General features: G+C 22.8%; 1 protein-coding gene across 2 annotated transcripts; it reads left to right on the top strand.

The window, feature by feature from the left end:
* Positions 1–982: 982 nt before the first annotated feature.
* Positions 983–23,264, top strand: Bm7244 (Uncharacterized protein; the record flags this gene model as incomplete). Of its 2 annotated transcripts, none has more annotated exons than XM_043080966.1 (32): positions 983–1,068; positions 1,718–1,962; positions 5,088–5,270; positions 5,902–6,065; positions 6,161–6,345; positions 6,866–7,016; positions 7,747–7,938; positions 8,315–8,522; positions 8,897–9,006; positions 9,796–9,863; positions 10,017–10,095; positions 10,515–10,562; positions 10,973–11,003; positions 12,973–13,093; positions 13,387–13,505; positions 13,643–13,695; positions 14,095–14,271; positions 14,677–14,805; positions 14,958–15,056; positions 15,646–15,831; positions 16,185–16,287; positions 16,931–17,019; positions 17,338–17,518; positions 18,753–18,863; positions 19,150–19,289; positions 19,433–19,499; positions 19,672–19,854; positions 20,050–20,156; positions 20,411–20,511; positions 21,206–21,386; positions 22,702–22,841; positions 23,162–23,264. In XM_043080966.1, 32 exons carry the CDS (start codon positions 983–985, stop codon positions 23,262–23,264), a joined length of 4,140 nt encoding a protein of 1,379 aa, XP_042936900.1. The 2 variants fall into 2 exon arrangements, with proteins under 2 accessions (XP_042936900.1, XP_042936901.1); XM_043080967.1 differs by having other exon boundaries at positions 1,718–1,785.
* Between the last annotated feature and the right edge of the window lie 3,755 nt (positions 23,265–27,019).

A 27,019-nucleotide genomic window follows, 5' to 3' on the forward strand; every position in this document is an offset into this window, starting at 1 on the left:
CCAATAATTTATCAACTAAAAGAATTATCAAAATTTAGTTAAAATTAATTTAACATTTTAGGTTTTTCGTATTTGTTGTTTAGTCATTATATTGACTAATATGTGTTAATTCATGTTTTATTCTGATTAAATTTTTTAAATTTTATTTTCATTATTTTGATTGTAAAAATTTTGATATTACATATAATGTATGTAGTGTATGTTTTAATAATATGCAATGATAAATAAATAAAAAAAAAAATAAATAAATAATGAATTAAAAAAAAATAACGCAATGATGATTTAGAAAGAATTATTAATTTATGTTTATTTATTTATTTACTCACTTGTTTATTTATATTTATTTATTTTTTTGATTTGTAAATTTCCTTTTTCTAAAAAAAATTTGAAGAAATTTTTTTGATATATATGTATACGATAAAGGAGAACAAATGATATGTCAAGTAGTTTCATATTATTGTAAGACTAACATTTAGTGATGAATGATGTAGTTTGAGATATTTCTCAGTTATATTTTCTATTTTTCTGATATGCACTTCAATAACTGTTTCGTTTTGTTTCTTTTTTCTTTCCTTTTTTTTTTTTCCCTTCCTCTTTATGATTTGTAAAATTTAAAAATGAGTAACAGAAAGGATTGTTTAAAATAAAAAAACAAAATGAACTAGATTTGTACGTATTGATTTGTCATATGTTTATGCATATATTTTTTCGATTAATATTGAAAGTGTAAATTAATATATTTCGTTCTTTTTTTTTTGAATTAATTTTCACGAATATTTTTAGGTTATCAAAAGAGAATGAAATGGAATGAATTAAGAATTGCGCTGAAATAAAATTGTAGTACTAATCTGTTATTATTTCTTTTTTTCTTGTTGTATTTTTTTTGTTTACTTTGACAAAAAAAAAAAAAAAAGAAAGAAAATTACATTATTTTCCTAAAATATTAAACTGTTTTATTTCTTCTGAAAGAAAAAATAAATAAATGAAACGAAGTTGCTCAGTTAAGAATGTGGATTTGATCTCACAATGTTCCATTCTATTTCATTCATCGATAAACAATATACTCAGGTTTCTTTTTATATTTCCTAGCAATGAATTGTCATATTTAATGCTATATTTCAGAGTACTATTTTATTTTATTTTTTTGATATATGATAATTTAAATTGTTAGTAATTGTATTGAAATTTAGTAAAATATGTTATTACCATAAGAAAATTTTAATCAGAAAATAAAGGCTTACGCTTATTTCTATATAAAAAGTATAAAAGTATGAGACGTATATAAATTAGAAAATATTTTTCACTTGTCGTTCCATATTAAGTTAATTGGAAGTTTATTGATATGAGAATTTCTTTTTTTTTTTTTTTTTTTGTCGATAAATAATAGTAAAGTAATTATAAAATAAGAAAACGAGGAAGAAAATGAATGTGAAATAACTGTAAATTTTATTTTATTAAATTATTCAATTTATTGTTTCAACATTTTTGTTATTAAATGTTAGCAAAAATATGAAAAACAATAGAGTTTATTATACAGTTCATATATCATTTTGTCTGATTTTGTAGTATCATTTTTGACTGTTAATTATTGCATTGTATAGTTGATTAAAATAAATAAATGTATTTCGTAAGAAGTAGTTTAGAATAAACTTCTCAAATTACAGTGTTCAATAAAGCTGTAAGCAAACATTTTGCTCTTTTGCTAGCATATTTTCAGGAAGTCATTCTCAGCTGATGTTCTTGACAGGACGGAATGTCAACAATCGTTCAGAGTTCGATCGCTAAGTAATTTTTCTATCAAATTTTGCAATTTCAAAAGTCAAAATTTTGTTAATATTGCTGATCATCACGACGATACCAATTTTATTTCGTTGACCAGTTCTTCTACACCTATTGAAATGGAACGAATTACAGTTTCATTGTCAGCACTTGATAAAGAAATTGATACAATTTATTGTATTGGTTAGTCAATTTACTACTGTACAATCCTCTTATAACTGATTTATTTCTCAATAAATTGCTCATTTTAATCCACTGAAATCAATTATTAAGTGTTGTTTGATTAAATTAATATGCAGTCAACTTACTATAATGGAGAAAATCTCAATTTATTTTAATTTCTCTTCAAAAAAAGGAAGATATGAATGTAATCGTTTTGCCCGAATTTATACAAATTCTTCGTCTATTTTTTTTAAGAGAAATTAAAGAAAATTGAGGTTTTCTCCATTGCATTAATTTAGTCAAATATGAGATAGTAGAGGAATTAGGACAAATGTAACATAAATAATTCAGTGGTAAGATCAGATCGAATTGACACTTCAAAAAGAAGCAATACTTTTGATTAAAAATTTAGACGCTACTTAAAAAAAAATATATATATATATATTAAAAAAGTTATTAGTTCATTGTAAAAAATGATATCAGGTGACGACATATGTCACCTCTATGGCTGGTAACAGATAAGCACTCTATATCATTGAATAATATTCATTAAAAGAAGGAATTCTAATTTTTGATCTCTTAGAAAATGATATTAGATATTTAAATTGGAAATTTTAAGTGTATACTATACTATATTATATTAATATTGTCAAAGATTTTTTAGAAAATTTTGAAGCATAATTATATACATTTTATATATGACTGCAAAAAAGTGAATTGTAGTTTTCTTCTTAACATCTAATCAATTGTTTGTTAATTGTGCGTTGTTATGTTATTATTATATTATCTTCTTTTTTTTTTTTTCTGATATTAAATATTTCTAAAACAAAAGAGAAAGCTCATAAATTGTAGTGATATTCGATTGTGATAATGTATTGTTAGAACAAATTATGTAATTTCAAAAAAAAAAAATTTATATTAAAACAAACTAAATTAACGTATATGTACGCTTAAATGGCATTTTTTGGAAATTTGGGTATATTTATGTGTCATCATTATTTAACTTAATTTTAAAAAAAAATTTTTTTTTAGATCCTTTGTTTGATCATTTCAGATATTTTTAGTATTTTCATTTTAGTTGCGGGCATAGCTAACTATATTTAGATAGGGTTGACAAAGAGAGAGAGAGGGAAAGGGGAAAAGATATTCTTTGTTTTTGATTTGTAAACTTCCTCAAAATGAAAGTAAAGCTTTTTTTTTTATTATTATTATTCAGCATATTTCTTTTCATCTGCTTATTTTTATTCAGCAAAAAAGAAAGAAAAAAAAATAAAAGAAAAGAAGGATTGCATATTTGTTTTCATTTTGGCTTTTTAGATTTGATTTGATATTTTTTGTGAATTTTTTTTTTTTATCTAATTCAAAATTCTGCTTCTATAGAGTCTTAAATTTCACAACTCTTACTAATATTGTAGATTGAGTTTTTACGGAAATATAAATGTTTCCATTTATTTGTCAGAAATTACACTGACAACCATCATAATTCCAGATGTTTTCTATAACATCTTTCACTTTAGTAATTATATCAATAAAATCAAAGATCAATGAAATAGTTGATAAAATAGCGAATAAAAGTTTTTTTGTATTATCATTATTATAATTATATGAATGAAATTTAATTTGTTCTATTCATGCTTATTTGTTTAATCCTTGATCTAATTTTAACTTAGTTTAACATTATTTATGCATTATTAATTGTGTTTTATTTTTCATTTCTCTCTCTTTCCCTTTTTTCTTTTTCTTTTTTTTTTTTTTTTTTACACAAAATACCACACAGATATTTAAAATTCATACCTCATATATAAAAGAATTTATTGATAAATATGTTTTTCATCCTTTTTAAGCAAATTTCTGCAAAAATTTCTTCTATTCCTTTTTTTTTTTTTTCTTTTTCTTTTTTACAAAAATTTATGATAGGAAAGAAATGAAAAGAGAAATGAAAAAGATATAAAATGGCTAAATATTTATTCATTCCATTTTTGGTATTCATTTTAGTAAGCAAAGTCTAATAATCAATTTTTTTTTTTTCTTATCTTTCTACACTATTGTCTAAAAGTAATAAGCCTTTCTTTTTTTTATATCGTTTTTATTTTCCAATTCTTTCAGCATATTTCTTCTTTTTTTTTTTTTTTTTTTTAATTTCGTTTTTCAAATACATTGATAATTTTGCAAACTTTATTGGTCTTTTTTTTTGCTTTAAGCTAAAAAAAAAATGATTTTAGTTTACTTTGTTTTTTTTTTTTCTTTCAAAAAATAATTTCTATAATATTCATCCATTTATATTTCATTTTGTTAAATTATCTTAACTTTTCTTTAAACTGCTTTCTTTTTTTTTTTTTTTTTTTTTTTGAAAATTAGGAAAAAAAATTAAAGCAAAAATTATTCATTATTGATTTTAAAATTATAAAGGTAAAAATAATATTCTCTTATTTTTCCTTTTACGATAACGCATTATTCTTATTATGTTTAATATAATAAATGTTGTGTTTTGACGAGATGCAAAATGCATTTGAACATATTTAACATATTGTGATAGACATTTTTAAAATAAAGCTATTATGATCGGAATTTACATTAAAGTGAATGGCTTTTGTAGGAAAAAAAAAAGTTAAAAATTAATTAATCGATAATAGTACAGAATATATAATTTTTAAAACCAGAATTACTGAAATTTCATTTCCTTCATTCCATCCTTTCATTACATTTGCTTAACAAATTAGTATTCTGTTCAGTTAACTAAAATGCTACAAATATTGAATTCAATTGAACATTTGAAATTTGAAAGTTATAATTTTGTCCTTTGTTTGAAAGAAAAAAACGAAAAAACGGAAATGTAAAAAAAAAAAAAAAAAAATGTTATCTCATTACAAAATGTCGAATTGTTAGATATTGAAAATATGCAGTAGTTAATTGCAGTATCATAAAGGTAACGATAATGATAAGTCTTTAGAAAAAAGAAAGACAAAAAAGAAGTTATATAAAATTTATTTATTGATCGATTTAATAAATTCCCTAAACATTGGTAATAACTATTAGTAAGAAAGAAAAAAAAAATTGTCATAATGTTTTTCTGTAAAATTTCATAGTAATATTTTTTTGTGAAATTTTATAGTAATATATATATTTTTTTTCATTTATAATTTCAGGAAGAAAAAGAAGCGTAAGTGTTGATGGTCGACATCGATCTAATTCACGAAATTTAGACTTACACGAGAAGTCGGATAAAATTCCACCATTTTGTGAAGATTTAAGTGCATTAATGGAAGAGCCATTATTTGATCCATCACTATCATATTTTATTTCAAGACATAATACTTCATCAGATCATGGTTTGTTTATTTGTTTTATTTTGTTTTATTTTCAGGTTTTTGAGAAAGATTTTAAAAAAAAAAATTAGTTAATTTTAAGAGAAAGCAAATAGAAAAGTATTACTTGTTCAGTTAATAAAAATATCGATTTGAAAAGTGAAATTATTTAAGTGATGATTGTTTTTTGTTAAAATTCATATTTTCGCTTTTTTTTTTTTTCGTTTTTTTTCTCCCTAATTTAATTATTCACATTTGAAAATGTTGTACTTAGTACTACTAGTTGTACCAATAAATAACATAACATCAGCTATTATTTTGTTGTAAACGAAATTAGTTGTTATTTCGAGGAAGAAAATTGTCAACCATATTTGATTGTTTATTCATTTTGTCATATCCTTAGTTTACCTTTTCAATAAGTTAACATATACAAATTTTTTTTTGAACATCTTTTGTTAACATATACAAATTTTTAATAAATTTGGAAATTAAAAAGGAAAAAAAAAAAGTGATTTTTTTATATTTTTGTTGTCTAATGTTTTTTCTCTTAACATACATGTTGCATGAAATTGAATGAAATAACTTAAATTTGATAACGATAGAAAATATGTGTTATGTCTGTTAGATCAAAAAAAAATTCTTTTTTTTTTTTCAGAATCTACATATGATGAAATTGATAATAGCCATGATAATATGCAATATATATCAACTGATTTAAATAAAGTAAAAGATAATTGGAATTGGCAATCAGTGACAAATTTATCTGCAATTCAAATTACACCCAATAAAGAAATGTTATATGAGGAGGAGCAACATCTTGTAAGTTTTTTTTTTTTTTTTTCTTCTTTTTGCTCTAAAATTTTGTTAAATTACGAAATTATAATTGTACATTTCATAAATTATTTCTATTTAAGGATTTGCAAAATCTATCAGATGAATTATCATTATTGAGGAATTCCAACACACTATCCGATTCATCTACAATTAATGGAACTGAATTAAATTTTGTTCCACAGGTTGCAAAATTATTTCAAATTGATCCTACCGATGAAACAGATGGCTATATCTTTCAGGAACTTGAACGGCAACCTGAACTGCAGTATGTTTCAATTTCATTTTTAAATTTCAATAAACTTAAAAAGCAGCTGTAAAATCTACCGGTAAACTTAGTATTAATAATAGTCGCTAATGAGTATAAACTGGTATTATAATAATGGTTTATAGTTATAGACAATTATCATTTAATATTATTTTAAAATTTATTTAATAATTTATTGTTGAAAATGAATTATTCATATTTTTTTAATTAATTACAGAAAGATAGTAATAGTACGTCATTCACTTATTCCAATATTATCTTTACCTTTTAGGTCATGTCACATGTTTCTTTTAAATGAAATTTAAACCTACTATATTTAATTCACTTGTACTTACCTAGATTATCGATGAAGCTGAAGAAAATTTTCATAATTAAGCTTGAAATTTTCGTTATTTATGTAAGAGCGATCATGAATTCATTAAAAAAAAAACTTCCTACCCTTTTTTTTTTTTTTTTTTTTGCAAGAAATGAAATTAATTTCGCTTAAAAAATATGCAATGAAGTGAAAATACATTTGCAGTGAAATACAATTGAAAAATGAACATTCGTCGGATACTGTTAATCCTACTCCATCATCATCATCGTCATCACCTTGTATCAAATTTCTAGCAACACTTTCGGGTTCTTCACGTGAATTAAGCGTTATTTCGGAACACAGTGATCCCTATGCTGTAAGTTTTTGCTAACGAAAGAAAAAAACATTTTTTTTTGGAAAAGAAAAATTTGTCATTGAATGCAAAAATTACAGTTTATTTTTATGGCGATGCAATAAATTATATGTTTACTTTTGAAATTCATAATTTATCTTCTTCCAATTATTTCAGTTATTGAATAGAAAGAAGAAAAAAAAAAGTTAAACATGAAAGAATAAAGTGCAAGAGAGATGATTAGAATAAGATTTTAGAATTGCAAATAATCATTTTTCACATAACAGTGAGTAAATATACCTCAGTGTTATTATTATTAAATTTTATTTTAAATAGTTTTTTTTATTCTTTCATATTTATAATTAATGTTAAGAATTTAGTATTTTTTTTTTTACTATTATTGTATTTTGGAAATCTCATTGTATCCATATTTCACTTTGGATATGAATGAAATAAAACGGTGTCAAACTTGTGAAAAATCATCATATGATCATTTTGCCTCATGGGAAACTGGTAGTAATTATTGAAAGAAAAAAAAAATGTATTCATTGAGGCAAACATTTAAATCATTGCTGTTGACATAACTCAAAGATTTTTCTTTTTGCACTTTTACTATGTATTACTATATAGCATATACTATATATTACTATATACATAAATATTTCACATTTAAATATATGTTTTAAATGTTATAAATAGTCACTTGAAATTAAAATTTAAAAATATATATATATATATATGTTTTTTTTTGCAGGAAAATGAAATGTACAATTCAGATTTATCAGTCAGTGAGGCTAGTTTACTTGAAACAAAAAATGAAATCGGTGAAAATGAAGGAAATCATCATGAAAGAGCTATTGATGTTGATGGTATTGTTTCACAACATCGTCGTTGGCGTTCTGAAAGTAAAAATGTACTTAAAAAAATGTATGATCAAGAAGAACGGGTAATTGCTTTTTGCAAATTAATTTTGAATTTTGAAAATATATGATAATTATGATTCATATTCTAAATTTATTAAATAGTACACTTGATTATGAAAAGGAATGAAAGTTTTTATTTAGAATTATATCAATATGTATGAGAAATTATGGTCGAATTGTTTTTTTTTATCAATTTTTGAATCAAAATTCATAAAATTTAATGCTAAGTATTCTTTAAAATCTTTAGCATCATTTCAACTGATAAATCGATCTTGATTGCTTCATAAAAAAACATTGCTATTGCTTGAGAATTTGCAATGTAAAATTTCATTTTGAATTTTAAGTGTATTGCAAAAATATTTTTCTCGAGTTTACGGTATGATTTTTTTCTTCTTTTAGATATCATTAAAGAAACTAGTACCATTGCGTACTTCATCGTCGCGAAATGGTGAGCTTTCGGGACGTTGCAAAAGTCAAATGATTTTGAAAGAGGAAACTGATTTCATTAAGAATTGGGCAAAACTTCAAGTAACAGATGATATTAAAAATTTGTCATCTTCATCACCAAATGTCAATGAAATGGTTGTATCATCTGCATCTCATCAAGGTTATTATACTTTAAAATTTTTGTCATTCATTAATTAGGGTTAAGTGGTAGTACTAAAGGAAATAAAACTAGCTACAAACATACATCAGTCATTCCTGTAAATTACATAATTAATACTTTTTTTTTTTTCTTTCTTTAAATAATAAGTTTTACTGTTTCTTTGTTATATTTCGAATTTAAAAATTTCTCTCTTATAATTTACATATTTATTTCTTTTATATATGCTGATAAGGAAATCAAATAATTAGTATATAAAATGTAAGAAACACTAATGGATTTTGCTACTCTTTTTTTTTTCGAATTTCATAAGTAATGCTATTGTATACAAATGTAAAATATGATTTGTGCATTTTATAATTACAATTATTTTGTAGATAATAGTGTTGAACAAATACCCCAAAATATTCGACGTCATGCAGATATTCAGCATAAAGAGAAGTATAAATGGAAAGAAGCTTTACCAGCAGCATTTGGTCCACATCAGGTATAATTAATTTTAATTTAAAATTTTATAGAAAGTAATTTAAAAATCTGAAAATTTTTTTGCAAAAAATTTTCTTCTTGTGCACGAAATTTAATCAATGATAATCCGATCAATTGTTTCACTAAACAATATCAAAAAATAATGGCTTATGTAGCAAGTTAATTATTTGAATGCATTATTTCTAATTTCAGTACATTTATGATTTAATAATTTAGATCTGAGTTGAAATAATGGTCTTTGCATTTGCTCTCATCAATTAGATACTACGAATAAATTAAATTTTCAAAAAATTTTTCAGCCTTGTCAAATGTTCTTTTTATTTGCGAAATGCGGTAAATCTGTGTATATAATATAAATTCTATCTAATATTGCATGAATTCATACAAATTTGTAGTGTTGTTTTCGTTATTGTTTGTGAGATGAAAGATCATAATGCTGTGATAAACAATAATGCATTCTTGAATTTTGTAAAGTGATGTGATGTGATGTGTTGTGAACTAATTTATGCTATAATTTAGTTATTTAAATGATTTATTTATCACATTTAAGGTTTAATTTTATCACTAATTTATTTTTCATGGGAATTCCGGGATATATTAAATATATATTTAACCTTCGTAGTTTATTAAGTCTCCACAAAAAAAAAAAAAATTGCAGTTTCACAGAATTGTTTCAATTTTTAAGTTTTTTAATTTTATTATCCTATTTCTTAATATTATAGCTGTGCTATGATTTGTAAGACTTTTCTATTTTTTTTTTTTTTTTTGAAAGTTAGAAGAATGATTGCAGGTCATTGGACCAATTCAACGATCTTCTCGAACATCAATTACTGCTTCCACACGGAAGACATCTGATAGGTTAGATTTATTTTCAGATAATTTTTTCTTTTTTTCTTTTTTTGTTGAGAAATAAGAAAAGAATGTTATTCATTTTTCAAATTACGCTTGTTAAAATTGGATGGTAATTGAAGAAGAGGGAAATTAAAAAAAAAGAAGCATAAACTTTTTCAGTTCTATACAATATGAAAAGAAAATTCGTGTTGAAAAGAAACATTCACGAAAGACAAGTACACTATTCGATTTCTTTCGTGTAAGTAATTTATATTTCTATTAACAATTTTTAAATAAATTCATCATTGGGAAATGTGTTTGTTTTTCTTTTTAGGATTTTTTTTTTAAACTTAAATTATCATAATTTTGGCTCACTTAATAAAAGATGATATAATTGTTGAACGTTTAAATAACTAAATGCTAAAAAAAATATATATATATTTTTTACTTTTATTTATAATTTATTACTAGTTGAACCGAGATTATTTTAGAAAAAGTAAAAAAAAAAGTCATGGAATTCCAATGAACTATGAAGTAAATTAAATTTAAGTTTCTCTTTGAAAATTAAAAAAAAGGTCAAAAAAGATTTTGATATCTTTTTTTAATATTAATTTGACTTTTCACTTTTCATCTTAATTAATTTGAATGAATACTTTTTCCTTTTTTTTTTCTTTGCAGAAACCGGATTTACGATATTTTTCGGATTTTGCTACACCAATTAATGATGTAAGTTTGATTGCCTTTTTTCTTTTAAAATTCTGTTAAAGAAAAGAAAAAATCTTTTATGCCAATGTTTTGCAGTCGAGCATGTTGTTTCTATTGCTTATTTGATGATTCATATGAAGTTTTGAATTTATTTTCTTAGCTCATTTTGTTAAATCTTAAGCTAGAACTTCTGATTTAGTAAGACAATGCTTCTCACTCAACAAACTTCAGGAATATATTCTAAAGTATATCGTGTTTCTATTTAATATGTATCATTTATTTATTGTGTAATTTTAATACTACTTATCTAAACAGTTTTATGATTTTACAATTATTCCATTTATTTAAAAAAGAAAAAACATTATTGCAAAATAAAGTATAACATTATTACTTTATTATCTTTTAACTTTCTTTATTTTTTTTTTTTTCAGAAGCGATCAACAGTTGCAGAGGGATTTGATGGTTAGTCATAATATTAAATTAAATTTGTTATTATTAAATACATTAATCAGTTATACCTATCTTCATTTTTTTTTTTTTTTTTATTTCATTTTAATTCTAAATGAAACGGGAATGTGAATTTGAATATGCTAATATTGATTGTACTCTGGGAGAAATTTTGAAATATTTCACTACTTCATTTCATGCAAAATACATTACTACTTTATCACTTATAGATGTTTATCTTAAGATAATGAAATAGATATTGCATTTTTTTTTAAAGAAATTTATGCTACTTTTTTCTTTTTTTGTACTATTTACTTTTTTGAAGTTTATAGTTTCACTTCATTGATTTCATCCGCCAATTAATCCACTTTTCGCTTTTCCTATCATTTTTTAATCTAATCATATCACTACGGTACTATAATTAACATTAACAAATAAGTTGCAAAAAAAAAAAGAGAAAAATTTAAGAATCAAAATATTTTTTTCATACTGATCCTTAAATCTTGTTTCCCGCTTATTATTATTATTTTTTACTATTCATTTCCTAGCTTATCACTAGTAATTTCTATCTCACTCCTGATCTTAAAATAAAATAAAATTTTATTTGAATTACCGTTGTATAGACATCTTAAAAAGCTATATCAATTGAAAATTCATCATTTATTTTATTTGAAATATTAGATTTTTTAAAAAAAAGAAGAAAAGAATATTTATGAAAAAAAAAAATCGAAAAATCTTATATTTGCTAATTTGAATAATATTTGATCTATAAAAGATAATTTTTTCTCTGTCATTGTTGCATTCTTTTTCCAACTTTTAGATTTTTCTTTTTTTTTTTATTACTGATAATACAATAATTGAAAGAATCAAAAAGCAGAATTGGGAGATAAAAAAAAGACATTAACCACTCTGCAATTTTTTTTTTTTTTATCTGATTTGAATCGAAATAATCATTAACATCTGTAAATGTAAATTATAAATTTTGATAGCACTTAGCAATTATAGTATTTGATAATGAAAGCATTCCAATTATAAAACAATTTATTTTTTTTTATTTTCATTTTTTATATTCATTTATTTTTTTTTTTTTAATAAAAAAAGAGAAAAAAGATTGTAAATATTAGAAATGTTCAATCTCTATGATTTTTTTCTACAACAATTCTTTTTATTGCGTGAAAAAAAATCAACATTCATTAATTGTACGTGAATTTTACGTATGCATCATTATTGTATTCATTGATCATTTTAAAATTTTAATGCATTATTATTTTTCATCGAGAAAATTTATTTGTTCTCTTCATATATATAAAATTTATTAGTAAACTTATTATGTTTACTTATTATGTTATTAGTAAGCTTATTATTATAAACTTATTATTAGTAAACTTATTATTTGTTAATGAAAAAGGAATAATAACATCATTTTTGTTATAATAACATTAGAAATTTTCATTTATCTAAGCATTCATTTCATTTCTTTTTAATATAATTTAGCATTTTTATATTTTTTCGAACTGTATGAAAGACATTGTATAACAAATTACGTAATAATTTAAAAGTCTTTATTAATAATATTGATAGTAATGATAAGTGATAATATTGCTAGATTAATCAATTGAAGATTCGATTTGTAGCATTTATATGGTATCTTCATAATCTCATACACATTTACCTGTTTAACACTTGTTGATTAACTTTAGACATTTGTTAAGTTTTTAACGTAGAAAGAAAAACAGCACCTGAGAGTTGAAGAAAATTGAGCAGTTCTTGCTAATTTTAAACTATGAAATGGTTTTAAACGTTGATAAATCTTGTCTGATAATACATCAAATGATATGTGCTAGTCTAGAGATTGCTGAAATCTTGATGAAATTTTAAAAAAATAAAAATTTTTTAAATGATCATTTGATTTTTGCAGTTAATTTTATTTTCAAAATTTCTTTGTTAGTTTTTTTTTTTTTTAAATTATAAATGTTAATTTTAGGAGCACTGGATACGCTAACGAAACCATTATTGGATAAAATACCAAATACAATTGGTGCTAGTGATGGTCGTCATTTAGCTTCACAATTTAGCAAAGAAGCACAAAGATTTATTCCAGAATTGTAAGAAATATTTCTTTCTAACAAATATAGCAAAGTAAAAAGTTGTTTAGTTCATATTAATACACTTCTAATAATGAATTTTAATAAGTTTACATTTCATATTAAATGTATAGCATATAATAATGAAATAATCAAGAGACTATGCATAATCTAATAAAGTATTTGTATGAAATATTACAAGTGGTTTACTTCTGTTGAAAATTTTCCAAAACAAATTCATAGTTTGATGCAAAAATTTGTTTTGATTTGAGTCTTAATAGTGGTAAAAGTTGATTTGAAAATTTAAATTTAAGGAATAAATCAGAATGGGCTGATTTGGACTTATGGACTGAAGAACCAGCAACATGGTCATCCAATAATTATTCTCTCAAATTAAGTAAAAAAGAGCGAAAGAAACAAGATATTATTCATGGTTATTTTATTTCTATCGTATTTGTAAATTATCACAGAATTTTTAATTATTTCTAATTTTTCTATGTATATCTTGAAAAGATCTGAATGAAAAAGTTGGAATTAATTTGAATTTAATTTTTAGATATCTCTTTTCAGAGTTATATTTGACTGAGAAACATCATTGCCAAGTACTGGTAATCCTTCAGCAAGTAAGTATTTTCAATTTAATTTGATTAAATTCAAAATTTTAGTTATTATAGAGGTAGACTTTCATTAGTGGGGGAATAATCAAGAATGTAGATAAAAGTGGGTAACAATTGCTAGTATTAATAAGCTTGCTCTATTTGTCAAGATCTGTTTACGAAATGATACTTTAGATTTTATTTCATTATTGAAAATATGAATGAATTCTAATTCTTCCTTTTTTTTTTTTTTATTCGAATTGTTTATTTCAAAAAAAAAATTTTTTCATTTATCTTAATTTTGAAATAAGGATTTTAGAGTGGAAATATCTATGCTGCATTAAATTATGAGTATGCATAGCATAACTTAAAGTTATCATTTTGAAAAAAATTTTTTTTTAGACAAAAGTTTTTTCTTTCTTTCAGGTTTATCAAGAAGGTCTTCGAATAAAGAATATTTTGGATGAAGCAAAACAAAATGAGCTAATTCCACCCGTATTGGATGCATTGCTTGATTTTCATCTTAATTTTTTGCGACGATTGAATCAGAAACGAATGGAAACAGAAGTTGTTAATTCGGTAGCAAAAATTATTTATTCAGAGGTAAAAAATGAGAAATTATTTTGTTATTGCTAAAATATTTTCATATTTTGTTTGAAAGATGAAAGAATTTTGGCATAACAATTAGTTATAATTTCAGTAATTATGATATTAGAATATTAAAATTAATAAATATTTTTATAATTCGATTTCATAACTAAACAGAACATAATTTGTTTTATTGATTTTTCGAAATTTTCCAAGCATGGTTGAAATTAGAAAACTATGATAAGTGATATCTTAAGTCTTTTACTTTCCAAAAAGAAAAAAGAAGTTCCTAGCAATATTACATTATTAATTAAATTCCTATGTTATTAAAATTTGTTTTACTAATTGCAATAATAACTATTTTATCTACTCTACTACATTTTACTAATATAAATTTTACTTCGAAAATTTTATTTGAAGTTCGAAAAAGGAGAGCGAAACCAAGCTGCAGTATATGCTTATACTGAATTTTGTTCAAAATATGATCAGTGTGGTCGTTTGTACGATGAATGGATGATGAAGAATGCTGAACTTAAGAAATTTTTTGATGTAAGGTAATTTGATGAATTTGATTTTGATTCCGAAAAAAAAAAATCATCATTAGATGAAATTTATGTTTAGAAAAAACGAAAAAAACTGTTCAAGAAGTTTAATTTTACCTTTCTTTTTTATAATTTAATTTTTTTTTCTTTTTTTTTCAGCAGTATGAGCAAGATTCAACTTATAAAGGGCGAACATTTAAAATGTGTTTGTTATTGATTGCTCAAAGATTAACTAAATATCCTGTACTAGTAGAAAAAGTGAGTTTTAAATTTTGCAATCTGTTTTTATTGAATTGATAAATAATCTTAGTTGATTTATTCTTATGAAATTCTTATTATTTTATCGTAAAAAACAGTTTAGTGTGGTTTTGAGACTACTTGTTCTAATTGATATTGTTATTTAAGATCAGATTTTTATGTCAAAATAGAGATAAGTAAATTTGAAAGAAAAAAAAAAAATAAGCATAGAATTAATGAGAAGCCATATGATAAAATGATGATTATATGCAGTTTTTTGATAAGAAAATAAAGGTAGGGAATAAATTAGGCAATTATTTCATCTATTTATTTATTTTTTTTTTTTTTTTTCAATTTCTCATTTTAGCTATTCATTTTATTGTAATCGTTTAGTTTGCATTAATTTTGTATATTAAATCAAAAAAAAAAAAGTTTTTTTTTTTTTCATTACATGAAACATTAATACCTTCAGTTTTATTATTTTTTAAAATTAGATTTGATTCTACTAATAATATTTTAATTATTTTTTCTTTTTTTTTTTTTTTCTGTCAGACTCATGAGTTCTATCAATTTATTTTATCTAATATTAAAATAATTTAAATTATTATAGATTACCGAAATGGAAAATGGTACAGCAAAAGAGGAAAGTATACGAGCTCATCAAGCAGTGAAAAAATTTGCGATGCATGTTAATAATGAAATTGCTAAATTAGAAGTAAGTAGACGTTGGGATCGAGTACGCTCACAAATGGATCGTACGTCAAAAGGTCGTTTTGGACCAAATGATTTTTTTACAGTATGTTAAATTTAATTATTAATTTTTTTTTTTTTCATTTTACATTTTGATCTATTTAAGTCTCAAAAAGAAAAAGCATAGTGTTATAAATTTGTAAATGTTATTAAAGATGAAACTATATAGGTTCAAGAATTAGAAAATAGCAATTCATTATTTAGCAAAAAAAGAATAAATGAAATCCATATATGATCAATTTTAAAGACTTTTTTCTTTTATAAATTTAAAGTTCTTTTTTTCCTCTTTTTTTAATATTGATTTTATGTCTGGTATGAACTTTTATCAAATTAATTAAAATTTTTTTTGGAAATTTTGTAGTATTTACTTTTATTTCTTATATGTGTTTTTTATTTTAGTATGATGATCTCATACTAAATGGTAGTGATGAGGAACGACGTGTAATTTGTATAGGTGGTGCAGTTTGCCAGAATTCACAGAAAAAACATTCTGAAGGAACAGGTAACTTTTTTTTTTTTTTTTTGCTTAAATAAATTTTATCATTTTTTTTTTCATTTGTTTGCTTTGAAATTTTCCTTTATATTATTGTTTGATAAATAATATAGTAATTTGTGCTGAAATTTGGTTATGCAATATCTTTTGATATGATAAAGTTTCTATTCTAGGCGTACTGTTTAGTCATGTGACATGGAAAATATGACATAAAAAAAGGGAAGAAATGAACTAAGTATAAATTAGATAATTTAGTGAAAGTAAATTTTGGTAAGATTATGGTTCAAATAAAATTTTTTCAGTCAAATTCCAGCACAATTTACTATATTATTTCTCAAGTAATATGGAGTAAAATTTCAATTCCAGTTTAATTGAAATGAAATTCAGTAAAATTATTCAGTAAAAAAAGCTAAATAATCTTTTTTTTTTTTTTTTTTCTTTTTTTGTTATATGGTTATTGTATAATTTTATTTCAATATTTCATTAAGAATCGCTTGTAACATGCAATGGGAATAGTTTTAACATAATTTTTTCTTCCAAATTTCATTAACTACAAATTATATAGAGGAAAATTATTCTTAATCATATGTGATATAAATTGTGAAACATAATTTTCTAACATTATTATTCTTTCAAAAAATGTGCATTTCAGAAGTTGTAATAGTATTGTTCGATGATATTCTAATTTTGCTGACAAATTCGAGTAACAACAAATATGTATTTCTTGATCGTGGATCTGGAGTTATTTTTTCTGCTTACATTTTTTTACTTCTAATATGAAAACAATCTTACTTGATATTTTTCACGTTTATCTTTTAATACAAATATTACACTTGACATTATTATTAATTTATTCTATTATTGAAATAGAAATTAAAAAATATAATTGCATATCCTGGTTTTATTTTTAATTTCTTTTTTTGCATATATTAGAAATACTTTCTAATGTTTCTTTTATTGTCATTACTTTTAAATGTCATAATTTTAGACAATTTAATGAAACTTTAAGGAAATTAAAAAATTGAAATTAATTTTGTTTAAAAAAAATTATTATTATAGAGCACAGTGATTGCGCTAAACAAATTATTGGTTCGTGAAGTGCCACGTAGTACGAAATTATTCTTTTTACTTTCTGATGATCCGTGTCCTGATTTGTTTGTTGTGAGTTTTACTTCTAAAGCTGATGTTGATCAATGGAAGAAAGCAATTGAAGTGTCAAAAAATATGGCACCAATATATGGTTGGTTCATTTTACTATAATAAGTATCATTTAATTATGAAAATTGAAACTTAAACACAGTGTATGAATAATAGCAATGAGATAATATGTTTTCATGTAATTTCAAAAATAAAAACTTTAAAAAAGACGACTGGACGCTATCGTATTGTCATTTTTGATTGATTATGATGATGTGAGTTTGAAATAGAATGAAGTTATTCCCAGGTTTAAATTTACAATTTTTTTTTTTTTATTTTTGCATTATTTATAACATGACAGGATAAAATGAAGTTTAAATTTCCTAGTATCTCAAAATTAAGTTTTTTAATTTATATGTTGCACCCTACCACTAAACATAGGTTTTTTTTTTCTTTTTCTCTCTCTGTCATTTTTTTTTAATCTAGTAATTTTTTTTTCTTTTTTATTTGATTTTTTAAAATAATCTTTTACATTTATTAGCTCCCTTATAAATGAAATTTATTAAATATTTGATTGTTTGCTCTTACATTCTTTCTCTTCCTTTATCCATGTTTTAATGAGAAATTTCATCATTATATTTCCTCATTAGCAATCAATCATATATTTATCTATTATTTCCCACAGGACTTGATTATGCTCAATGTTATGTACATATTACCATATGTTTAGTTTAATTTATGTAAACTTTGCAAACAGTTTATTACATTTACATATGACATAAAGAGATCAAAGTTTTAGTTATAGTAATGATTATAAATGAAATTGTCAACATATATGCATAATATTATTATACATATTGTTTAAATTTAATGCATCATAATTAAAATGTAGTAATTATTATCTAATCATGAGAATTAGCAATAGTTCAAAATTTTTAACCCACAAAAATTGTTATATATTGGAGTAATTTGAATTAGATTATAAATTTATATAACTTATAATTTATGTTTGATTTTTTTATAATTATCATATTTATTTCTAAAGTCATTTGAAAGTTTTATTATGAACAGAAGTTATTTGGTTAAATTTTATTTTTTTTTTTTTTTTTTAACCGATAAAGCTTTAAAATTATGTTTTTAAAAGAACTACAATTTAATAGTGGTAACTGATTAGAGGTTGATTCATTTAAACTATCGCACTAACATTATTGTATAATTAATTCATATAAATTAAAGATATGAGATGAATTCTTATTTATAAATTTTTATCTGTTTAATTTGTGCTCTTTCCTAAGCAATTTATGAAAGTTTGATACAGATTTTATCAAATTTTTCAGTGAAACGAGCAACAGTTGCAAGTGGTATGAATTTACCGGATGAAGATCCGGAAGAAAAAAAGCTTAATGAAGAAATTGCAATTTGGGAAGAGAAACTGCGTGAAATTTTTGGTGAAAGCTTTATAATTCATAATCAAAGTGAAAGTTTTTTTTTTCCAAGTTGTTGAGTTAAAACGAAATGATATAAAATATCGTCAGCACCCATATATTAATGAACATGTTGATATAATACGATCAGATATAAATGTCATCTTTAAAAGTAGTTTATTTCACATTGCAGTACCTTTTCTAACTTTTATTTTTCAATAATTATATATATTTCAAGATTTAATTTTTTCTAAAAGAAAGAATTGATTATTGTTCAAGTTTTTGATATAATTTTTAAGCAAATTTATAGATAAGCGTATAAAAGACGAAAAAGAATTGTCTGATTATATTGAGAAACGATTAATATGGTTTGAACAGCTTCGTTCGCATATTGCAAAAGTTCCACTAACAGATCGAACAGATATGAGTCGGAATGTTGTACGAGAAAAGGTATCATTGTTAATATTTGTTATACTTAAATTTGTAGATTTAATTTTATAAATTTTTTTTTTTAAAAATATGATAAACTTTGAAATGATTTAGCATCTGGTTTTTGTTTAAAAGTATAATTCTTTTTCTTGTTCTTATTTCAGTTAAAAAGTTTGGTTAAACAAAAATTTGCTGAATTACGTGGAGCAAGAAGAAGTTCATTGAGTAAAAGTTAGTAAATATCAATTTGAGATTTAATTTTTTTTTTTTATTTTAATATTATGTTTTTAGACTTTTTATATAATATAAAATAAGAATTAATATATATATATATATTTATTTATTTATTTATTTATTTATTTATTTATTTATTTATTTATTTATTTGTCACTAATAATTATAGTTGCGCAACGTGCTGAACGAATGTATGAAGATGATTTTGTATCATTTTTTGATGATATATATGATGCTAGCATTGGAACATCAGATTCAAATCATTCAACAGATCATAGTGAGAGTGATGAAGGTCGTCAGAAATTACCAAGACGAAATCGTACCTTCAGTGGTATCGGTGAACGAAGGAAAGGTTAAATATAAAATTTATTTGATATCAATTTTTCAAAAATTTTCAAAAATTAGAGAATAAAATGTAGTATGATGTTGAACTTATTCAAATTTAATAAGTATGAAAGAATTTACTTTTAAATTTATAGTTAAAATTTATTAAAGAATTGAGCACAGAGTTTGGAGTAAATTTTTTTTTATTAATTTCATTTTGCAGGTGGTTCTGTGCGACGGCATACAACCGAACCTCAAATAGCTGATGTAAGAATTTATGGTGAAGAACATGATTCAGCAGCAGAAGAGGAAGAAAGGAGAAAACTTCCGGTTTTTATCTTTATGCATCAATTTTTTTTTTTTTTCATCGGCAATTATTACAATCTCTAAGTATCATTCGAAATGCTAATCCGGGTTGTAGTAAAGTCATCATCAGGAAATTCAGTTTTGAATGTCTAAACAGTTCTGATAATCTTAGTGTAGCTGCTGCAATAATGAATGGTTGATGTTTGTAATCTTTCTGAAACAATTTTTGATCATTTCATTTCATTGCTATAATTTTAAAAAAATTTTTCCATTTGCAGTTACTTTTGAGTCCGATGGCACGTCGTGCAGCTATAAGTATTATTCGAGAAAACGCTCAACTCAGGGTTGAAAATAATCAATTACAAAGTGAAATTGCTTTGTAAGTTTCTTTGTTTATTAAATTTAGGAATTAACAAAAGGGTATACTTTGAGTATTTTGAAAAATGAATTTTATTTTCTTGCGCTTTATAATTCCTTTTGCTATACTAATAGATCATTTAACTAAAAAAAAAACTTTGCTACCCATTTTATAAACTATATTAATATAATCCTTGTCACTATAAGTTATCTTAATTTTCTTTGATCAATTCATGAGATTTATTTATTGTATAATGCTAAGATCTTCTCCATACTTCTTTTCACTGTTAAAAAAAAAAAAAGAAAAAAAGAAAAAATTATAAAAATTAATGAATCTTAGGAAAATTGAATAATTAATATTGTAATTATTTTTTTATCCTTTAGTAGTAATTTTCATTTTGGTAAAAAAAAAAAATAAGTCAAAAAATGAAAAGTTCCCTCATTTTTTCATTCAGTATTAATCGTTTTATATGATGACTAAATATGATAGAGTTGTTGATTGGTGTAAATTGCTCTATAACTACCTGAGTAATTTATTGTAATCATCGGAATAGTAGTGCTGTAGTTGCTGTTATAATCAAAGTATAGTGCAATAGTTTTTATCAATTGATGTTATCAGTTGTGCAGACGCTTTTCTTTTCTTTCTTCTTTTGTCGGAATATAAAGAATTTTTTTCTTTTTTTGAGTTGACAAATTACTTTCTTTCTTGATTACAGTCGTGAGTTACGTATTGCATCACTAAAAAGTCGACGTTTGGCGGCCGTTCCAGCTAGTGCATTGGAAGCATTACGCAACAAACAGAATGAATTACAAAATGATAAACGTGAATTTAAGATATTTTGTGAACTTCGTGTAGATGAAATAAATCGACGAACCACCGAATTGTTAGAGAAAGAGGTAATTTGTAATATTTTTGTTAAAATTAATGAAATAGAATGAAATTTTTGTGTTATTTGAGATGTGAAAATTTGGTAAAATTAAGTAGAAATCTGTATATGGATTAATTAATAACAATTATTGTTAATTTTAATATTGACACCTTTTCAAAATTAGCTTTTTCTTAAAAAATTAGCTTTTTTTTCTTGAAAAAACAATTTTTTTTTTTTTATTTATTGAAAATTTTACATTAATATTTTATCCTATTATTTACTTTTTTCAATAAATATATATTCTTTTTTTTTATTTGATTACAAATCATTTTTTAGTATTTTACTTTACTTCCTATTAGCTTCAGTAATTCACTAATTCTTCATTAATAATCATTTTCTGTAAACATCTTTAGATGATTGTTCCACGTGTCTATCATTCATTGAACGGATTATACTGTCATTAATTTTTTTTTTTCTTTTAATATGGTATTATCAGCTGCTAATGGTTTAGAAATTGGCGGTAACGGTTTGTTAAATAAAAAAAAGAAAAGAAAAAAGAGAGGCGAAAATGATTCCGGATAAGATATATGCAAATTAGGTGTTTAATTTAGTGTGCATGATGATCTTAGATTTCATCTTTCACTTGTCATCTCAATACTTCATTTTTTGTTTCTTTTCATTTTGATTGATGATTAGGATACTGTAATTGCTTTTTGTTTTGTTTTTTTTGTTCTCCAATTTTTCTTTTCAGTAAATAGAATTTAGTGTTGATTCACGTGACTAGTAAGTGAACTTTAAATAAAGTTTAAGTAAATGAATTTTTGACAGGTGTTATCATGAATTTATTTGATGAAGTGAACTTTCGATATCTTTGAGAATAAGTTAGCACTGTTAATGTTGATATGATTTATACAATAATTCATTGAATCAGTTGTTAACTATCTGAAATTTACAAATGTTTAAAGCTATGTTAAGTGGAAATTATTTTGATATTAATGCTTGATTATAATGAAAATAATCAAAATAATAGCATCGATTAATTGTATGGTTGAAATGAATTAGGTTAAAGGGATAAATTTGATTAGCTTAGGAATAATAATTTTAGGTTGGCTTATTACATGAATATTTATTCACCTGTCGTACTTTAAATGAAATGAAATTCATAAATGACATCATAAGTAAATGGTAATCGCATGTGACATATTTTTAGATGAATTGTTTCACTAAATAAATAAATCCTCAAATCATCTCAGTACTCTTTTACTTTTAACTTTTTTTCTTTTTATTTTAAATGATTTACATATTTACAATGTAATCATATCGATTACTGTTGTTATCTGTAGGCTGAATTGAAAAGTCGTGAGGAGCAGTTACAAGAGCAGTGGATTAAATTTTATGAAATAAATAATTCAAGCTCACCTACTCATCTTTCACATGATACAACAAGATCGGTCAATTCGGCACCTTCACTTGATCGATCAATGTTAGCTTATCACTTTTTTGAATTTCAAAATTTTTTTAAATGCGAGATGAAGCTTCAACAATCATTGATCATATTTATATAGCATACAAATGAATATCTGAAATTTGAATCACCTAATTTTGTCATGAAAAATGTTTAATTAATTAGGCGAAAGAAGATCATTTATTGTTATCTTGCAAAGAAATATTATGATGTGACAATCAAATGCGATCATAAAAAAAGAAAAAAACCGATAATTCTTTCGCTGAATTTTTTATTCTTATTTTTTTTTTAACAATAATTATTTAAAAATTTGTTTTGTTTTTTTTTTTTTTTTATAGATCGGTACGTAGCGTAACATCGCTCAGTAAATCAACAAGTGGTTCATCGATACCATTACATCTAGCCGAAAAAACTGCCAAAATATCTCGCTCAAAAAAATGAATTAGGAATGCGATCAATTAAACTCAGTGTTTTTTTTTTTTCTTTTTCCATAAATGATAATGATTCTTTCATGTTTGTGAATTTAAAAAAAAAAGTTTTAAATCGTAATTTTCTTGCCATCTGTATACTTCACTTCCTTATATTATATTCATTGCATCTTTCTTTTTTTAAAAAAAAAACTAGAAATTTCTTTTAATCTTTTTTTTTTTATCTCTATATAAGTTTGATTATATGAATTGTGTTATTTTATTTGAAATTTTAGAAACAAGAAAATTATTTTTAAAAAAAAAAAGCTATATAGATTAGAAATTTTTCTGATATATGGAAAATACGAAATATGATAGTAAAATGATTGGTTTTAGAAATAGAATAAATTCAAAAGAATTATAATTACGAAGCTAAAAGGAAGTAAGCTTTTTTTTTTATATATATAACAGCAACATTGTAAAATTTATAGCTTATAGCTTTCTCTATAAATTATTATCAGGATTACTTTATCATATATCATCGAAGTAATAAAGTAGTGAAATTTCGAAGTAACATTTTTGATTAAGTTTAATCTTTCTTACATCAATGATTTATCCAACACTTAATTCATGTGCTCTCTTTTTTTTTATCAATTCTTATTGTAAATTTTGTAATTTATGCAATACATATATTATGCATGTATGATATTGTTTGAAGCATTCATTATTTTTTAAGCATCAATTCATCAACTCCATTTTTATTTATCATTTTATATTTATTATATTCCTTTTTGTGGAACCGGTTTTCCTTCTTTTTTTTTTTCTGTTAATTGTTAAAAAATTTTTGATCATTTTTTTTTCTAACATCAAAAGGAATTTTTTTCCATGTGCTTTTCATATTTGTGAATTTGTTTGCTATCTCCTAAATGGAAAAAAAAAATAGATAAACTTATTTGCTAAATAAGTAAACCAAGTAAAAATATTGTGCTTATTTATTTTCTTTATTTGTAGTGATTCTACTTGTATTTATGAGGAAATGTTGTAATATTCTTTTTTTTTTTCTACCGATTTTTAAATTCTATGATTATATAAATTTTTCTGAAAATTATATCAATATTATCAATTTTATGAATTATATCAGTTTTTTGATTTTTTTTTTCTTTTTGATAACAAAAAAGGGAAAAGATATGCCAATATCATTATAACTGATCGTAATTTTTTTTTAGTTTACTCTTCACTACTAGCAAAAGTAATCAAAGATTGGTATTAAAAAGGGAAGAAGTCATGGAATTGATGAACTTGAATTTTGATAAATTTAAAAAATTCAATTTGGAATTTCAAAAATGCAACCTGTATCCGTGGATTTTTCTTTTCTCTCATGAATTGCGGGAAATACTATCTAATATTTATGTAAATGAAGATTGTTCATTTTTGCTTAATTTTTTCTTTCTTTTTATTTGTTAAAGGAAAATTATTTCATCTTATTTAAATAGCATGATTAGAGAGGAATGATATTTTATTATCACTAACAATATGTTTGTTTTATTTCTTTTCTTATTTTAATTTCCTCCCTTTTTTTCTTAAAAATTCACTTAACAATGCTTTTGCATATTTCAAATTTAATTTTATTTTTCTTTCATCTATAATTATATTCAATTCAATTATGAATTATTGTTTTCATTTTTAGTCAGTTATGCACATATATATTGTAAATGTATATGTGTTATGTGTATGTGTAATATTGGAATTACATTTTGTAAATTTTCGAAAAAAAAGTTTCAAATTTTTTTTTTTCATTCATCTATTGTGTTAAAAATTAAAATTCTTATATGAAAATGTAACTGTATTAGAAGAGATTTACTTTTTTTTTTTTTTTCAAATATTTCTTTTTAAGCAAATTTTAATTACTCGAATGTTAATCGGGTATTGCTTTTTGAACAATAAATAAAAGATTTTTACCGGTATTAGCGCATATTCCTCTCATTATCATTATTATCATAATTTTCTGTACAATTATTAAGTGGGCAAAAAATTGATAAAAATATATGTTATGCATAAAATGTGCTTAACATTTCTTTTCTTTCTTCCTTTTTCTTTTTTCTCTTTTTTTGAAAAAAAAATCAATTTTAGTTAAAAAAAAAATAAACAAAATAAAGATTAATTATTTAAAAAAGAATAACAAAGTTTAAAAAAAAGTAACTTTTTTTTCTTGTTCATTCATCTTTTTTTTATATTATTTTTCTATAATTTAATTACTCAAAAAATTTTCATTTATACATTCTTCCCTTCATAGGTTAAATTTTTAAAAAATTTTTTACTTATTTTTTAATTTAATTTAAGAAAGAAACAATGAAAGAAGAAAAAAAGAAAACGAAGAAATAAATTTTAATTTCCCCCTCCATCCAATATTTTCAATGTCACACACATTGTGACAACATATGTTTGACAAAATGTCTCACTCAATTCATCTAAATATATTATCAAACAATAGTTGTTGATAGTTAGGTTAGTTGAGTTGGGTAGGATAGTAGGATTGGGTAGGGTAGAGTTGGGTAAGGTTGAGTTGAGTTGATTGGTTTAGTTGTTTGTTACAACAACTATTGCTGTAATCTAACGATAGATAACTAACAATCATTAATAAAAAAAAGAGAGAGAGAGAAAAAAAAAAAGATTGTAATCTTTGATTATCAAATGATATTAATTTCATCTTGTCCTGACTGTCAACGAAATACATACATAATGGAAGTTGCATTTGGACGAACCAATTAAAGTTTATGAAGATTAATCTATTTTTCCTTTTTTGTGACATACCTTATCTTGTTATCTTTCTCTCTCTCCCTCTCTCTCTCTCTCTCTTTGTTGTTTATTTCATAACATTGTATGTATCTACGAAACTAACATATGATTATTATTATTATTATTTAACGATTGATTGCGGTAGATGATAAGTGATATAATATTATTATTATCACTATCATTCTTAATGGTTAAAGATTGAGGAAATGACGAACAATTAATTAATGAGAAGAAGAAGAGAGATAGTTGCGATAATAAATTTTATATGTTTTTCATTTCAGATATGACTAATTTAATAATTTAATGAAATAAACATAATCAATGTAAATTTCTCGTTTTTTTTATTTTTTTGTTGTAAGAAAAGAAATATTTGTAATCACTTTTGCATCATTCAAATAATCAATGATAGCATTTTAATCAATTATTTATATTATTTTAATCAATAATTTATAATTACTATTACATATACATATATACATACAATAGCAGTTTGAAAAATAATTGATTATATATTGATAAAATTTATATCTTTTAAATGTGAATTAATAGGATTAGAAAATGAGATAAATGAATGATTTTGCAGTGATATATGATTGTAATTGAATGTTAAATCTAATTTTTTCATTTTTATTACCAATTTCCTTAAATGTCAATTAGTATTTATTAATTTAATTAATGAATATTTTCCATTTTATAAAAATGACAATGATTTATTCATTGCAACAATTTAATTAGTTTAATTTTTTGTGAAGAAAAAACAAACAAACTATTGAGAGTTTAATTTACTGATTTTAATTTAATTCAGAATGTAAATCATAAACATTCATGTAGTTTAAAATAAATTAGGAATGATATGTAATTAATTTTAATTATATTCATATAATAATTGGAATCATAATTCATCATTAATTAAATCAAAAATAAAAAGGCGAAAAAAGTTTTTGATTTTCTGATATTTTCCAAAAATTATTTTCTTTCTAAATTTTAACATAA

Source organism: Brugia malayi (assembly GCF_000002995.4).
Source record: "Brugia malayi strain FR3 genome assembly, contig: Bm_v4_Chr3_scaffold_001, whole genome shotgun sequence".
NCBI lineage: Eukaryota > Metazoa > Nematoda > Chromadorea > Rhabditida > Onchocercidae > Brugia > Brugia malayi.